We start from the raw sequence: 17,573 nt of genomic DNA on the forward strand, positions 1-17,573 counted from the left end.
TCTTCAGTCATGTTTTTCTTGAACTGGCTCCAGCTGGAGCAGAGCAAATGGCCGGCTGGCGGAGGTCTCCTCTGCAGTGGGAGCAGAGCCAGCATCTGACAGAGAACATGGTGTGATCTCATCGTTAGTGGGGTTTAATTCAGCTGCTCCCTCCTCCATCCCTGCAGCGCAGACCAGGCTGTTTCCCTTTCTGCTTTGGAAGGCCAGTCTGGCGCTCTGCTCTCTCCAATAGATTTTGAAGCAGGATGTTGCCTCCTGTGCTCCAAGGCTCCTGCACTGCAGTCCTCAGCATCGCATTATGGTGCCCGTGCCCATGCTTAAAGGGACAGAGATGAGCAGATCCCTCCCACTGTGCCGCTGCCTCCATCCGTGTTACCCTTCTCCCCTTCTAGTACCCCTCTGTGCCCCCAGCCTTCTGCCTCTCCTGGCTCTGTCAGTGCCCTCTCACCGGTGTCTGGGAAGGCTGGTGCCCTGGAGCCGGGATGGTGCCCCTGAGCAGGGCCATAGGTGGGCGACCGCTAGTGAGGGTGTCTTTCTGGTGTGGCATTTCCACAGCTGGCGGTGTGGGCGGTGCATGGATTGTCCTGCTGATTGGCTGAAGGCCGGGCATGGGCAGGAGACACCCCACCCCCCCCCCACCCCCCCCACCCGTTAAAGGATGTGGCACTGTCTTGCATCTCCTGGGTGGCTTTTGGGCTGCTCACCATCCTTGCACTGTAAGACCCTCTCCCATCTCCCCCCCCAGAAAAATCTTCTGCTGAAAGAGGCTAGTCACCAGGAAAAGTCATTAGGATCCTTCTGGGATAATAACCCTTCCCCTTTTATTGCGAGGAAATAAAATACTATAACTACGGCATTTCAGCAGGTCCTCCCCCTCCCCACAGCCGCTGCAGTGAGGGAGCCCTTCCCACGTGGGAACATCTCGCCCACCTTGGTGGCAGCAGGGTCGTGTGTGTGTCCCCATGCAGGATGCGGGGCGATGCTGCAGGGCCCTTTGGGTGACCAAGCCACAGCCAGGAGGCGGGGCAGGCGGCACGGCACGGCCCGCCCCGCTCCGGCACGGCACGGCACGGCACGGCCCTCCTGCTCCGGCACGGCACGGCCCGCCCCGCTCCCAGCGCCGCGCTGCCGCCTCATGGAGCCGCACGGGCCCGGCTGCCCCGGCAGCGTCCTCTTCGGTGAGCGGCGGCGGGCGAGGGGTGGGGGTGGGAGCGGGGACACGGGGAGGGGGACACACGACGTGTGGTGGGTAACGGACGTGTTGGGGCGGTGAGACGCGGGCGGGGGGGTAAGGGAGACATCAGGGTAACGAGAGACGGGGGGGCAGGAGGGACACGAAGGGGGTGAAAGAGAGATGGGGGCGGGATAGAGTGGGGGGAGAGAGGGACTTTGGGGACTAACGGGGACAGTGTGGCAGCAGGAGAGACACGTGGGTGTGGAATAGACCGGAGGGGGAACGCGCTGCAGGGGGACGAAAAAGAAACCTGGGGGCAGCAGGGACACGTGGAGGGCGCTGCTCGGGGGTGCCCGGCGGGCGCTAGAGGTGCCGCGGGCGGGGACACCGGGAAGAGCCCGTGTGTGGCCGAGACACGGGAGTTTGGGGCCCGGGGCAGAGGGACACGTGTGCGGCCAGGCTCGGGAGGCGGGGGACACGGTGGCGGCCGGGGGGGGACCTGCGCGGGAGCTTGGGGGTGTAGGGGGCCGGCAGTAATGGCGGGGGGGAGGGGGGGGGGGGGCGGGCAGCCCCGGGGGCAGCCCCGGCTCTCGCCAGCTTCTCCCGCTCCTCCGGTTGATCCCCCGCGCCCGCTCCCACGTCAGCGTGTCGCGCAGCGGCAGAGCCGTGTCCCTCCTCCCCGGGCGGGGTTTCGGCTGGGGCTGTGACGCCCCCGCAGCACGTGGCCCCGCGCCCGGCCTGGAGCGCCCCCAGCCGTGCCCGGGGGGGGGGGGGGGCGGGGGGCAGCGGCCCCCCGGGCCTCTTGTGCACCCGGGCGTTGGTCCCGGTCCTGGTGAGCCGAGCCGGGAGGCGGCCGGGAAGGTGCCGCCCTGGGCTGCCTTCGCTGGGGCCGGTTCCTTCTCTGAGCTGCCGATGCCGGGACGGGTGCGTGCGGCTCGGGTCTGTGTTTTCCGACCCGCTGCACGCCGGTGAATGAGCCTGCAGCCAGCAAACACGCCCAGGGCGCGCTGCCTTTCCATCCTCCACAGGGTCAGCTGAATCCTGATCAAGAGCCAAAGACGTAATTTTGTGTTTCCCTTGTTTTTGTAGCTCTTTGGAAAAGTACGTAATAAAATCGGTATCAAGGCTTGTCTCGGGGGACTCCCAGCTCCCTGCAGCCTGGCCCCGCATCCTCCCTTCTGGCTGCTCCTCACCATTCAGGTCTCGCAGTCTGTGTCTTTGTGCCCAGACTCTGGCCAGAGCAAATGTTTTGCTGACACTGGTGAAAGCAGAGCCACCTCTCTGCCTGCTCCCTCTCCTCTTGTCCGCAGTGGTGTGCCCAGGCTCTCTAGAGATGAGCCTTGCCCTGCCTGTGCTGGGGGGCCCTGGGCACTGCTTCACAGCAGCCCGATTTGGGGACACCAGGTTTTGTCCCTGTATGGTGTTGAGCCAGGTGCATAGTTCTTGGGGATGCTTTATCCCAGAGCCCAGGGTGCCCTGATCTGAGGTTGCTCCTGAGCATGAGAAAATAAATTAGTTTAGGGATGCCATGTGCATGCCTGGCTGGGGCCTGGCCTGAGAACCCTTTGCCGTTTGTGGCTGGGGCTGTGTAATGGCTGCTGCAGCTTTTCCCATCTCCTCTTTCCAGGCTGTGAGCTGACTGCCAGTACCAAATCCTACACGTTTCAGGTGGATGAGGAAGATGACTCTGACCACATTTTGGCTCTGTCTGTGGTAAGAGAAATGAGAATGAACTGTGCTTGTCCTCTCCCATAGTGGTCCACAGCCTCACAGCTCTTTCCCAGGCTCATTTCCCCTTCCCTGGCCGAGCTGGACCATGGGACTCCCTTGAGTGAGGCCATGAGGCTGTTGCATTTATACGTTATGTGGAGGTGCTTGAGCGAAGCCAGCGGTGGCTGGGGGCTGCTCAGCAAAGGAATATTCAAGGCATGGGGTGAAGGAAAGGATTTTTCCTTGTGTTTGACCTTGCTGGAGCCTGCCACTAGAACATGCCCTGCTTGCTAGCTGGGTCTCTGGCTTGTTGCTCTCCAAGCCCAGGTAGATGCAGGGTTTCATTCCTGGCTCTCCCTGAGGGATGCTTTCTGTCCTGAGAGCACAGGACCTGCCAGCATGGATCAGATCAGCAGAAAATGCAGCCATCTCTTAAAGTGATTGCAGGAACAGCCATCCCAGTTGGGAAAGGCACAGAGCTCCTCCAGAGGTGGTTAGGGGGCAATTGCTGCAGGGAAGGGGTCTGTGCTCTCCCTGCTTTGTGGTGCTTGCGCAGCAGCTGGGTTGGTAACATTGCTTATCCCACGGAGAGCCCCGGCTGTCCCTGCTGTGTCCCCTGGGAGAGCAGTAGTTCACAATCTCTGCTCCCACCCAGGTCTGCCTCACAGACGGTGCCAAGGACGAGTGCAATGTGGTGGAGGTTGTCGGGCGAAACCACGAGAACCAGGAGATTGCTGTGCCTGTGGCAAATCTGAAATTGTCATGCCAGCCCTTGGTAAGAGGTTGTTTTGAAGGCTTGGGTGGGGATGACTGTGCAAAGCTGGACATCTCTGGATATTGTGGACATTTCCCCTAGAATCCTGACCATGTGCTGGTCTGCAGCTCGCAGGGAAATGCTCTGGGTGGCCTGTGCCTGGCTGCAGATGGCCTCAGAAGGACATGTATAACTGGGCCAGGTGCCTTGGTGAGGACTGCAGGGTATTCTGCTTTTGCCCCTAACTCAGCTCCACCTCTGTCTTCATAGCTGAGTCTGGACAACTTCAAGCTGCAGCCTCCAGTGACCTTCCGTCTGGCAGCAGGCTCTGGCCCAGTGCGCCTTGCTGGCTGGCACAGGATCGGTAAGGACTTGTGGGTGGGGAAAGGCTTGGTGGGAGGGAGGGGTATGGATGGGCTCCATCAGTATGAACACCAGCCAGGGAGCCCCTGGGAGTTGCGCGCGGTGCTGCCCGGTGTGTGTGCTCAGTGCCTCCTTTGTGCTGGTTCCCCACGGGCTGTCTCTGTGCAGGGATTCCTTCCCTGCTGTAAAGCCTTGCTCGGGTAAAGGGGTCTGGGTGACACATGCTGTCCCCTTTTCCCATGCCTGGCTGTTGCCATTCCCCTCCAAGACCTCCCTCCAGCTGAGATACAGCTTATTGCCTACAAGCTGCAATCAAAACTGCTCCAGTGCTCCTTGGGCTGATCTGCTCTTGGGGTATCTTGGGAGCCGATTGCATTTGCAAAGACATACATTGGTGAGCAACAGTTATTTGTGTGTCCCAGTGCACAGGGAAGATGCTTCGTTTGAGGAGGATGATGACTTGTCTGAGGAGGAGGAACAGGAACTTGCTCCTATCATGCCAGCCAAGAAGTAGAGGAGGAAGCAGTAACTTACCTCCAGGCAAGGTGAGGGGCCAGGAAGCCGGGTGGCTGTGACGCTGGTGTGGCAAGCATGGGCGAAAGCTGCCCTGCTGCAGGAGGCTGCTGGTCTCAATCTAGTTCTTCCTCCAGGTACTCACTCGCTGGGACTTCTCTCCCTGGACTGCTTTTACCTCGGACACCTCTTGCCAGGACCTCAACATTTGCTGCTTTTTTTTTTTCTTTTTTCTGTTGTAACTTTTTGGGGAGCAGGGGCTGCTCCCAGCACTGGGGTGTCTCCTTTCCCACAGCCCTGGGAGGCTGCTCCTAAAGCTGGATGGATGCTGCTGGTTTATGCCCTCTCCCCCATCCCTGTGCTGGGAGTCAGGGATGGAGGAGATGATCCTTGCCCTGTGCCTTTTGCTCTCCTGGAACTCTGCTCTGTGCACCCCCTCTCCCTGGCTCTGAAACACCCAGTCCCGGCCCCCTTCCCCAGCAGATGGATGTAAAGCCAGTGGTGGGACAGGCAGTTTCACTGATTCTAGCGTGTTTGCTTTTCTTTACTCACAATTTGATGTTTTTTATACACTTGGAAGGGTGAAACTGGGGCCCAGGCTCTGTCCTCAATTGCAGTTATGGTGGGGTGGGATCTCACAGCCTAATTGATCTGGGGAGAGGTTCTGGGTCAATCTGCTTTGTAAAGAACTGTTTTTACACTGAATAAAGGTCTCTCAGGCATCAGGTCTGGAGGGGGGACACTGCTGGCTGGCAGGTTCCTGCTATGCGCACTTCAGTGGGAGATGCTCCTCTGTGTCCATTCCCTGACACTTGCTTTGCTTGGTGATGCTGCAAAGCTCCCAGGAGGGACCTGCGGGCTCTGCACACTTTGTGGCCCATGAGCCAGCGCAGTGCTGCATCCAGGCTGCCAAGGGAAGGGGCAGAGTGGCAGATGGCTGTACAGAACAGAGACCTGGCTCCACGTGTGCTCCCAAAGGTAATGCAGCTACTAGCAACACCCCCTGGTGAGGGCCACATTGGCCCTGGTGCTGGGCACTGTCACAGCAAGGTCCTCGTTCGTGTCTTGCTCTCAGTCCAAGTGTCCTGCAGACGGGAGAAACGCCAGCACCTGCAGGGTGTGGGACAGCTGTGAGCTCTGGCCTTTGCTGGAGAGTCGTGTCCCACTGGTCTGGGTACCTGGAGAGGGTTTGGTGCTTCAGTCAGGTGGCATTTCTCACCCCTGGGGGGCTGGTCCTGTCTTCAAATGTTTCTCTGGTGGATTCCCTGCATCTGTTCTTTCATATGTGGCTCGTGGTCCAATGCCTGTTCCAGCCCTCCTTGCTTGTGACACTGACTGTTGTCCCTGGGAAGCACTGTGTACGGTCCGGCCCTGATGGCTCCGTCGGTGCCCTGGGACAAGGAGTTTCTGAGCTGGATGAGCTCTGAGAGAGGCAAATCTTCCAGGGGGGATCCTCAGCTCGGGCTCCATCCTAGGCTGTGAGCGGGGCTGATTCTCTCCGGGGCCTGTGCAGCTCCCCTCTGCAGCCCCACTGTTCCCTTCTGGCCCCAAACACCCCTCGGTCAGCCCTGCCTGACCAGCACGGCTCGCCCCTCGCAGCACAGGGGAACGGGCTTGGTGTCCCCACCCCACGGCGAGGGGCCGCTGCCTGGGAGGCAGAGCCGGCCGGGGGGGATGGACCCCCGCCGTGGTGCGCGGCCCCCGCAGCGGCGCGGCGGGAGGGTGCTGGGGCGGGCGGCGGCGCTACCCCGGTACCGGGCGGCGGCGTTACCCGGTACGGAGCGGCGACGCTACCCCCCGGTATCGGGCAGCGGCGTTACCCGGTACGGAGCGGCGGCGCTACCCCCCGGTACCGGGCGGCGGCGTTACCCCCCGTACCGGGCGGCGGGCCCGGCGCGGGCACCGCTAGGTGGCAGGCGGGCAGCGCTGCGGGCGGCTCTGCGGCCCCGCCGGCCCCCGCCTCGCCTCCCCCTGCCCGCCCTGCCGGGCCCGCCGGGGCTTGCACCCGCTCTCCGGGTCTGGGCAGCCCCTGGGATGCACGGAGCATCCAGGCACTGGGATCCCGCTCCGGGTCCCTGGGTGGAGCGGTGTCCTTGGGTCCGGCCCTGCCGTGGGGATGGGTGCCGGTTGGGATATAACGTGTCCCCGGGGAAGTATGGTTCCTCCTGCCTTCCTGAGGCAACAGGGTGCCCGGGGCTGGTGATCTGTGCCCATGCCCACAAGCGCTGAGATCCCTCAGCAAATCTCATTGCCCTGGGGGTTTGCTTTGCGTGGTGATGCTGCGGAGCTCCCAGGTAGAAGAGCTCAGCCTTGCTGGGTGAAGAGATGTGGGACCATCCTCCCCGAGGGCTCGATGTGTGTTTGAGACATGCTGGTGGGGCACAGCACACCAGTGCCCTGTGCTGATGGTGCAGGAGGAGAGTTCAGGGCCATGAACTGAACCGTGGCTGTGCCAGGATGGTGCCCAGCCCCTGCTAGGGCTGGCACATGCAGGACCCCGTAGATCAGCCTGGCTGTGTGCATGTGGGAAGGGGTCGGGGCTGATTTATCTGCCAAGCCTTGGTCCTGCTTGCTCTCCGCAGAGGAACAGCTTGGCCTTGGGGGAGATAAGAACCAGTAGATCATTTTTAAAAAGATGATTCTGGAAGGGTGAGCTGGGGGAGGCAGCTGGCCTGGAGCCCGGTGGGGGACAGTGAGGCAAGGGAGTGGGCACAGCTCAGCCCTGGTAGGGTGGTACAGCTGCTTCATGCAGGATGGGAGAGGCAGTGCTGGCTGACAAGAAGGAGCATTTGGCCTCCTAAAGGGTAGAAGGAGATGGTTTCAGGGTTCTGGTTTCCTTAAGGGTGTCTAGGTATCTGGGACAAGGGGCTGTGGCAGGAGGGACAGTCCTGCCAGGGGGCAAATGTGGCATCATGAAGACTATGGTGCTGGTGGTAGGGGACACCAAACCTGTCCACACTGTTGCAGGACCAGCCCAGCCCAAGGCCTTGCCACAAGTGCTGCCTGGTCCCCAGTGCTGCTGCAGGGTGATGCCAGGGGAGAGGGAACATCCCAATCCCAGAGGGAGTAAGGGAGGGCCTGGGGGGTGTTGGCACTACCAGGCCCCTTTCTAACTGACATGGGGAGGTTTGCTCTCCCCTCCCCAGCAATGTTACAGCCTTGATGCGCTCAGCTTGGGCAGAGGGAGATAAATGCTGAGATGGCAGGAGGATGGGAGGGGGGATGTGCTCACACACAGCGCTTAATGGGGAAGGATGGGATTACAGGGGTCACGCTAGGTGAGCAGCTTCCTTCGTGGAGCTGATGGTATCAAAGCAGGTGCCCCCGGCTGCAAATACCTTGGGCAAACAAACAGGGCTGTCTAAGAGCAGGTGAGCTTGGGCATGGCTGGGCTGGGGGGTTCTCAGGGGTGGTGGGGGACAGGAGGCTCACTGTGCGTGGGGAGTGAAGTGTGGGGCCCCTGCTGTGAGGACTGCCTTGTTTTGCATGGGCACGGGGGGAGTTAAGTTGTTGTGTGTCTATGTAATATGTGGGCTACCTATGCTGGAGGTACATGTAAGGGTGCAGGGCCCATCACTCTCCCGTGGGGTGATGGAGGTGCTAATACCAGGAAGTTATATGATGCTCCAACCCAGCTGATGGCTCTGGGGTTGCTTTGGGAGGTGGTTGGCTCTGAGCATCCCTCCTCTGTGCTGCATTTCAGGGCTCTGCATGCTGACATCACTGGGGTTGGATCCCTCCCTGCTCAGGCAGCACTGGAGAGCCCTAGCCCTGGCTGGGCCATGCAGCAGGGAAATATGGCCATAGCATGGCTTGATGTGGGGATCACCATGCACGAGCACCATGGTCATGCACCCACGCTGCCGCACTCTTCATAGCCCTTCTGAACTGGCCTGCTGTGCCCAGCAAGGGGCACAGGCTGCTCACTGCAGCGTCTGGCCCAGATGAAGCCCCACAGGGCTGGGGCTTGGCTGCCTGCCTCCAGCCAGGTGGCTGGGCCAGGCCGGCAGCTTCCAGGGGATGCTCTGGTTTCAGAAGTCAGGTTTGAGTTGCTTTTTCAGGGATGGAGGGGCAGGATGGGGAGCCACTCTGCTGAGCGTGGCCAGGCAGCAGTTTTCCTTGTGATGCCCCAGATAGTCCTGCCCCAACAGTTTTCTTGCTGGGTTTCAGTTCTCCATGGCAGAGAACTCGGCCCTAGGGCAGCTGAGAGATGCAGCTGTAGCCGTGCTGTAGGTGGGGCTGGTCCCCTGCTCCATGAGCTCTCTGTTGCTCATTCCCACAGTGAACTGGGGTAACAGTTTTTCTCTGATGCTTGACTGCCAGGGCTACGGAGGAAGCCAGTGGGACACCGCTGGAGATGCAGCATCCCCCATTATCCCAGGGTGCAGCGGTTCTGCAAGGTGGGGCAGAGAACGTGGCACCTCGGTGGCAGCAGGAGCCAGGAAAAGGGCCAGCAGAGCCACCCTCTGCTGGGACCACCCTGGTGGTGGGTGTGATGAGCATCCCGTTCTCTGCAGCGTTAGAGGACTCTGCTATCCCTATTCTGTCCTCCCAGGCAGCAGGTACAGGTATCTCTGCTGTTGCCTCAGGGGGCCACGGGCACCCTAACGCACAGGGCTGGCCCTGGCAGAGCTAAGCTGGGGACACATTGCAACCAAGAAAGCAAGCAGCAGCATCTAGAAGAGCCAGGCTGCTGGTAATTCCCATCCTTTCCCCACTGACATGCCTTGCAGAGGGAAATGCTGCTGGTGCACTGTGTGGGAATAGCCCTGTCTGCTGGAGAAGCTGAAACTCAGGTCTGGGGTCATCTCCTGCTTGCTAGTGCTCGGCTGTGTGCTGGGTCCTCCCCAGCATGTATCGAGCTGGCTCAGGGCCTGGATGTGTGGGTGTTCACCCCACCGACTGCTCTGTGGGTGGAGAAGAGGCTCCTCCAGCTCTTGGCTCCACAGGGGGAGCTGGCAGCTGATATACCATGGCTCCTTCTGGCTGCCCATCCTGGCACAGAAGGTTGCTTACGGCCAGGCTCTGCTCCGGGCATTTGCAGGCTGCAATAGCTGCTCAGAGTGTCTGCTCGCAGTGGGGATGTGTGTCCCCAGCTCCACAGTGCTGCCCAGAATACAAGAGGGGTTTTTTTTCATTAAGTTGCTGCTGTAACAGCTGTGACTTTACAGTCCACAGTAGGCACAGCAGAAGGTGCTGGAGGAGCACAGGGTGACACCAGAGCAGGGGTTGTGCTGCAAGTGAGGTTTCAACTCACATAAGCATAAAACAGGTGCTAAAAGTGAAGATGGTTGGGCTGTGGTAGAGAGCCCCATGCAAGACAACCTGGGTGAGGCTCCACCACATCCATCCTGCAGGGTCTTCTCCTGCAGCCCCCATTCAGCCCACCTCACGTCAGGTTGGTATTAGCAGCTCTGTGCTTGACAGCCACAGCCGAGATGCCCGGAGGAGGTCGTAGGTGTCCTTGCCTTCCACCCCTCTGAAGTGCAAATCTAATTGCTCTGGTCTGGGCTGTCCCTGACACTGGCAGGACCATCACTGCTGGCCACACATCCCTGCCAGGGTTGGTGGTAGCTGTAGGGGTAGGGTCTGCCCAGAGCAGCTGGGCTGTGCCCCAAGGGGCTTTGGGATTTGCCAGAGGGATCTCCCCAGGGAGACACTTAACTGCAGGGAGCACGGGCACCTTGCGGTTTCCCTGTTCCCAGCCCCACCGCTGGCAGAGCCCTAGGCTGGGTGGGTAGGATTTGGCCTCTGTGGTGTCCTTGTTGGTGATAGCTCTGCACAGGGGCTGTGGGACACCCCATACCTGTTCCATGCTTCAGCCTCTGCTCTCCAGACAGGCTTTCAGGTGGATGGAGGCCTCTGAGCTGCAGTGCACAAGGTCTTTGGGGCTGGATAGGAAGGGTTGCTGCTGATGGGAAGAGCCAAGGATGAAGAGAGCACAGGGGACAGGGATCTTGTCTGTAGGACACCTGCCCTGCTCCACTCCCTGGTGCTCAGCTCACAGGGGAAGGGCAGTGTGGTCTAGTGGTTGGCTGGGCCCTTGGGAGATCTCCTGGGGAAGAAGTGGGAGCAGAGTCATTGGAGAGATCTCAGTTTCAATCCGAACTCCCTGGGTGCTTGTTTCTCTGCCTAGGCTGGCTCCCTGCAGCCCTGGCCCCTGCCCCTGCCCTCCCCAGAGGTGGTGTCTGCACTGTGATGGGAGTCTGGGTGTTTTGTGCATGCCATGGCCATGCTCCAGGATGGTGTGAAACCCCCTGCCACAGCTGGTGCCTGGGAGAAACCAGTTACAGGTTGTGTCCAGGCTCTGGCTGTGCCAGGGGCCACATGGTCCCTGTCTTCCCAAAACACAGAGGTGTGCAGGGTGGCACAGAGATGAGACGTGGCCCTGGGCACAGGAGCTGGAGAGGGGCACAGTTCTTGTGCCAGCCCCAGTGCCAGCATGGGGTGGGGGCTGTAGGGCTCACAGAAGCCGGAGGGCTGGGCTTGGATAAGGGCTAGCAGGGGGTCTGGGGCAGGTCCACAGGGCTGGCCAGCAAGGTAAGGGGCTATGGCCAAGCTGGAGGGGCAGCAGGTGCCATGGGGAGTGTGCCCACATTGCTGTTTCTTTGGGGTTCACTCTTGCTGGCCCTGCTGCCTCTCCCCAGCACTCACAGGGCCATGTGGGGTGCCACGGGTGCTGGCTCCCCAGGGCCAGGGTCAGGACAAGCTGCAGCTCTGCTGGACTGGGATGTCAAAGGGGCCATAACCCTGGTGTTTTGCAAACTCCTGGGGTCAGCAGTTCAGCTGCCACTGACACAGGGGCCCAGAGACACACACGGGCATTTTGGGTGGATGCTGTAAGCAAACAAACGAAGGTAGAGTTACAGCCGATGGACAGCATGCACCCCCCCACCCCCGGCCACTGCTGTTAGTTTTAGGCTTAAACCCACCGTGGGCTGGGCATGGGAGTCCTCTTCCTAAGAGGATCCAAACCAGAGCTGAATGGTCTGGCCTGGCTGGCTGGGAGCCGAGGCTGCACTCAGGCAGTGAAGGGCCAATATTTTGCATTTCTGTCTCAGCTCCTTGTGGCCCTGAAGGAGCCTCTGAGCCCATCCCACAGAGGACAGTGACCCCGGCATTGAGTGATGGCTCCCACCTTCCTGGGTGGCCAGCGGAGCCCCCTCCCACCCAGCCTGGCTTTGACCCCCCTTCCCAGCCCTGCCTGATGGTGTGTGGCTGGAGACCTCAAGGAAGGTGCTGCTGCTTGGGTTGGGGCTACAATGCTGAGGAAGTTGTGCCAGCCAGGAATGTCTTGGGACCAGGTCCTGGAGATGTTGTTTGGTCTGTGCAATGGGGTCAGGAATGAACTGGAGCTGCCTAAATGCTGTGAGCACGCACATCCTCATCCACATGTCTGTGAGTGTCACCCCTTCCCCACGCATGTGTATCATGGCCATTCCTGGCCAGGCTGCTCATTTACTGACCCCTGCTAGATGCAGGGCAGGTTTGCACAAAAATGTTCAACCTTGAGTTTAAATCACACAGGGCTGGGGATGCCACCTGCTTCCTGAGCTGCTCCCATGTGAACTGCCATTGCTGGGAGCCTTTAGTCTGTGGGACTCTTTGTGGACCACTTCCCAAGCTGGGTGGCCACAGAGCTAGCCCAGTTCTCTCTCCTTGCAGATGGATGCAGCCTGGGGGTGCATCTCCCCTTCAGTGCCCTCCACAAGGCTCCTGGCCTCACTCAGCTCTGCCAGATCTTTACCTGTGTGCCTGGCTCACCTCTGAGCTCCCCCCATGCACTTGGGGGTGGATGCCAGAGATGAAAATAGCACTGGCCTCATCAGAGCCAAATGTAGCCATGAGGTGGATGCCTAACACCAATGGAAAATCCACCTGTGCATCCATGGACTGCCCTGGATGAACTCCTGCTCTGCCTGCGGATCAGGAGCAGAGCTGCCACATGCTGAGCCACCCAAGGCTGCCCCTGCTGTGCTGGCAGCCCTGCTGATGTGGGTGGTGAGCTCTCCTTCCAAATAACCCAGCCTGGATGGAAAGCAGAGCCTAGCTTTGACTCCTCTGATCCACAGGAGCATCGCTGCCTGGGAGTCAGCATGCAGCCACCAGAGGATGATGGAGCCAGTGTTGACACCAGCACTTCTAGGAGCAGAACCTGAAGATGTGGAAGCAAAGGCCACGTTCCTAAAAAGCTGCTGAGCAGGAGGGACAGGAGGTGGTGAAATGGTCTCCAAAGGGCAGAGCGCCCAGTTCCCTGAAGCAAAGCTGTGAGAGCAGACTGCTGGAGAGGGACCTCATGGAGCCATGTCACCCAGGTTGGTCCTGCACAGGGGTGGGTACAGCTCCAGGGGGCTGCAATTAAAACATAGGGGTAGTATCCTGGCCTGGCATTCCCACCACCCACAAAACACACCTTAACCCTGCTGCTAGTAATTGAATAGAGAGGAGAATTAATTGTGAATGGGCTGTGTCTCCCCTCCCTGCTCCTCGTTTTCCCTGGGGCTGCCTCAGCGCTGTGGGTAGCAAAGACAAGGTCATTCCCATGCAATACATCCCGGTGGGGTTCGGCCAAGTTCCTTCCCTTCGGGGATGGGGTGGTGGTGGGGGGAAGGTTAATGGCTAGCAGTGGGATCGCCCCAGGCTGCTCGGCACTGCTCAGCCATGGAGGAGCTGCTGTTGCCTCTGAAACGCCCCATTAATGCTGCAGTCCCTTTGTGAAGGATCAGCGGGCAGGGCTGGGGGTGCTGGGCTGTGGGGCTGGGAAGGGTGAGGGTGGAGTGGGCTAGCATCTCTCTGGCTCTGCTGGGAAGCCTCCACGTGTTTGTTCTAGGGCAGTGAAAGCTGGTTTATGGCCAAGCAACCTTCCAGGCATGGCTGTAAAGTCTTACAGGATCCTGGGTTTCGTGCATTTTGGCTCTCCATCACATGGTGTTGGAGGGGAGGGAGATGCTCGGGTGCAGGGCACTGTTGCCCATGCTCCAGAATCCTCATTTCTGTCTGCCCTTGCCTTTGGCTGACCCTCAGCCCCATGTCAGCCACCCCACTACCTACAGTGTCTCTCCACTTTCAAAGGCAACTGCTCTGCAGGCTCTCCAAGCTCTCTGTGTCTGCGGAGAGAAGGTCTCCTTGCCCTCCAGCTGGCTCAGTGTTGCAGTGTGCTGTTGCAGGTGCTTCCCTCCTCCATCAGTTGGGATTAGTGCTGTGGTTCTGTCTATGTCCCTGGCCTGGCAGGAGCAGGGAACTGTGCCTGTTGGCCCTGGTCTGCAAGGGACAGTGATGTCCTGGTTGTTTCCTCACCTGAGAATTTCCCCTGGTAAAGAGATGTTCAAGCCAAACCTTCTGCAGGTGTTTTGCTGGCTATCCCCTCACCCCAAATTCTCCTGGCCTCCTCTTGTGATGCGAAGTCCTAGTTTGCTAGGAGCTCTTGCCTCCACTCACCCTAGTTTGGACTGGTTGTCCCTAAAGCTGTGGTTGGTGTGGCTTTTCTTGGCTCCACCTTTCTAAAATAAGTGATGTTAGTGGGGAGGTTTTAGGCTGATGCTCAGGGAGGAGCTGGTAACAGCTATGCCTTGGTGGCTTTGACCTCTTGTGGGGCACAGGGGCTTACTCTGGCTGTCCCTTGTCCTGCAAGAGGAGAGGGTTGTCCGTGGACCGCTTCTGACCTGGACTGAGCCAGGTAGGGATGATGCCCTGGAAGAAGCAAGCTGGAAGCTGGAGATGGGACCTAGCTATGTCCTGCAGATGTGCTAAGAGACATCCTGGGAGAGAGCAGGGATGGTGCTGAAGTGGCCCTGGATGGGGGATTCAGTGCTAAGAGTCACAGAGGGAAGGGGGAGAGAACTCCCACAACACCCCCTGTGCTGTCTCCAGTCTCTGTTGTACAGTAACCCAGACAGCCCCCTCCCAGGGTCTCACAGATTCTCACCTGCTGCCCCCTCCATCTCCTCAAATTCTCTCCATGTCCACTCATTGCCAGGCTGCAGTCTAGGCTGCTCCAGGAGCTGCACCTATGGTTCCCAGCTGCCAGGAGGCTTTATGTGGTGTGCAAAGGGGAAGCAGAGGTGGGGAAGGTTTGAGAGCAAGCCTGGACCCCAGCCGGCCTGGGACAGCCACCTCTGTGTCCTGGTTCCTCTCTCAGCTCCTGCTTCTTGGTGTTGCAGCCCTGTGGCTTCAGCTGGGCATCCTCAGCTTTATGGGAAAAGGGATGGGAAGGCTGCAGCTCACAGCTCTGGTGCTCAAATCTGCAGCAATTAACATCCCTGAAGAACATAAAATACACGAGCTATTCTCTGAGGGAAACACGCTTCTGCGCCTGCCCAGCCTAAACATGGTCCCAGTTCTACAGATCAGGGCAATGGAGCCACTAGTGGGGGACCAGAACTGGACCTGATGGGACCACGCTGGTAGCCTCCTCCAGGGAACACAGCCTGATGGCTGCCTGGAGCACTAAGGACACAGCAGGTCCCCAAGTCTTTCTGCCAGGAGGGGATTTCTTCCACCAGCTCCACAGCAGCTGGGCCTGAGGCCCAGCTGGTCTCAGGAGTGCAGGGCTGGGATTTCTCTGCTCTGCAGGAGAGCCAGACAAACCATTTAGCCCAGTGCCGAGGGGACCCTTGCCCCACAGACCAGGGGGCTTAGTTCAGATGGCCTGTGAAGGAGCTGATAGGCAGGCTGATTTCCCTTGTGCTGCCTTGCACAGAAGAGAGGATTTCCAAAAACATTTTTTTAAACCCTAAAAAACAAATAGGGGACGCGTGGGATGTATTCTTGATGCAAACATGGGTGACCCTGTGATGGGCTAGGAAGCACCAAGGGAAGAAGGCAAATGCCTCTGTGCAGGCACCCAGCTTCCCGGCAAGGACCAGACCGTAGCCGTGAGCTGAGGCAGCAGCAGAGGTGGGATGAGCCCAGCATCCGTGACACTGCCTGTCCCCGGCTGCCATCACCACCCTGCTCATGTCTGTCCCCTGCCCAAAGGTAGGGTAGGATGGGGGCTGTGGAGGCTTTGTCTGTGGGCCCGAGGATGGCTGGCAGGAGCATCGTCTGTCATCTACTGTCAGGCAAAGTGTGGCCGCCCCTGGGTGATCCCGCACCGGCTCGATTTTACAGCCCTGACTGGCACTTGAGCCTGTTTGCCGAGGGCAGGGGCCACGCAGGGCTGTCAGCTCACGGCTGCTTCTGACCCCGTACGGGACACCATAAATCTCCCAGTTTAAAGCAGGCTGGGCTGTGGCTGTGCTGGACACAGTGCTGTTGAACATGGTGTGCGGTGTGCAGGATAACGCGCGGCCCAACCCTGTGCCCGCCGGAGGTAAAGCAGGGGCAGCCACTGGTGAGCAAGAGCAGCATCTGAGAAATTGTCAGTGCCTAAGCCTCTTGAATTTTTTATAAGTAAAAAAAGCAAGGATTGTCTGAATTTAGAGCATTGGGAATATCTAGTGCTGCCTGCTCTGGTTTTGCCTGGTTTTCCTTAGGCAACCCAGAGAGGTGGATATGTGGAACTGCCTCAGTCATGCTGTGGCACACCAGCTGTTCGCAGAGCTCAACACGGAGAGTTTTTCTCCCAAGTGTGTGCTGGTCTGACAAGCTGAGAGCACGAGCGTGTGCCACCCATGGAAACCCACTTCTGCTTCAGCAGAGCACCCTCAGTATCCACCCTGCTTGTTCCTGTGGTGCTCCTGAAGACTTCCAGTTGATTGGCCCAAGTCTTCTTTCTACATGTAGGAAAACCACTCAGAAACATCCTTCTGGCCTTTTGCACCAAGAAAAATGCACAAAGGGTTGATTTTGTGGGAAATTTTGGCTGGAGCAAGACAGCTGCCTGCCGTGTGCTGGGCTCGGTCTGACGATACTGATGGCAGGGGCTGTTTTTTTGCCTTGAGCTCTGTGGGGCCAGCCCAGGGATGGGCAGTGCCCAGGCTCCTCTGCCAGCCTGCAGCACCCGCCGGCAATGGTGATGCTGGGCAAGCCCAGGTGAGACCCCCAGCATCCCTGGGAGATCCATCCCTGGAGGTGGTTGTAGTCAGCACTTTGGGGTGAAAGGCTGAGTGTGCAGGGGTGTGTGTGTGTGTGTGTGTACGTGTGTCTGGGGGCACTGGCTGCCTGAGCAAGGGGGAAGATGCGCAAGCTGGATGTCAGCGTGTGTGCGAGAGGGAGAAACGCCCTGTGCCTGTGGCTGGTGTGTGTATGTGCATGTAGGGGGGGGAATGTATTTTGGGGTTGGGGGTGAGCAAAGAGTGCGTGCCTGTGCTGGGGAGGGGGGCTGCAGTGTGTGTGCACAGGGTCACATGTGTGTAGGGGGGCTGTGTGTGTGAGGGGTGGGAGTGGGCAGGAGCGGGCCACGTGCGAAGGGCCGTATGCGTGTGCAAGCTGTGTGCGCGTGGAGGGCCTGCCCGGGGGTGCGTGTGCGGGCTGCGGGCGTGCCTGTGTGTGTGCAGGGGCTGCACAGGCGTGTGCAGGGCCGTGTGCGTGCAGGCGGGCCGTGCCCGCCCGTGTGTGCCTGTGCGGCGGTGCAGCCCGCCGCTCTGTCACTCAGAGGCCGGCTGACAGGAGCTGCCTCTCCCGCGGCGGCAGATAGCGCTGATTGCTGATTCGAGGAAACAAAATAGCAATTGTAATTATGGGCTCTGATAAGATAAAGGAGGGCGCGGGGAGCGCGGGGACCGGCAGCGGGGCACGGCCGGCAAATTAGCAGCTGTCACTCAGCGCCGAGCAGGCGGCGCCGGCCCCGGCCCCGGCCAGGTACCGGCCCCGGGGGCCGCCCGCCGCAGCCCCGCCGCAGCCCCCGCCCCGGTGCGCAACAGGTGGCGGGGCCGGGAGCGCCGGGGCTCGCCGGAACAATGCAGCCCTCGGCGGCCCTGCCCGGGCTGCGGGGCTGAGCCCCGTCCCGCCGCCGCCGCCCGGCCCCATGGCCCCGCACCGCCGGCCCTGAGGGCGCCCGCCCGCCTCACCAGGTAAGCGCCCGGCGGGGATGCTCGGGGGGGTCCCGCTGCCCGCTCCCCACCCCGGCTGCGGTATTTGCTCAGCATCGCTCGCTCTCGGAACTCCGACCCCCTCCAT

General features: G+C 60.0%; 1 protein-coding gene across 1 annotated transcript; it reads left to right on the top strand.

Moving 5' to 3' along the window:
• Positions 1 to 1,042: 1,042 nt before the first annotated feature.
• Positions 1,043 to 5,286, top strand: NPM3 (nucleophosmin/nucleoplasmin 3). Its single transcript, XM_037399037.1, has 6 exons — positions 1,043 to 1,178; positions 2,802 to 2,887; positions 3,540 to 3,659; positions 3,909 to 4,002; positions 4,424 to 4,546; positions 4,652 to 5,286. The coding sequence occupies exons 1-5, from the start codon at positions 1,136 to 1,138 to the stop codon at positions 4,513 to 4,515; spliced, it is 435 nt and encodes a 144-aa protein (XP_037254934.1). The 5' UTR covers positions 1,043 to 1,135; the 3' UTR covers positions 4,516 to 4,546; positions 4,652 to 5,286.
• The last annotated feature ends 12,287 nt before the right edge of the window (positions 5,287 to 17,573 follow it).

Source organism: Falco rusticolus, chromosome 9, assembly GCF_015220075.1.
Source record: "Falco rusticolus isolate bFalRus1 chromosome 9, bFalRus1.pri, whole genome shotgun sequence".
NCBI lineage: Eukaryota > Metazoa > Chordata > Aves > Falconiformes > Falconidae > Falco > Falco rusticolus.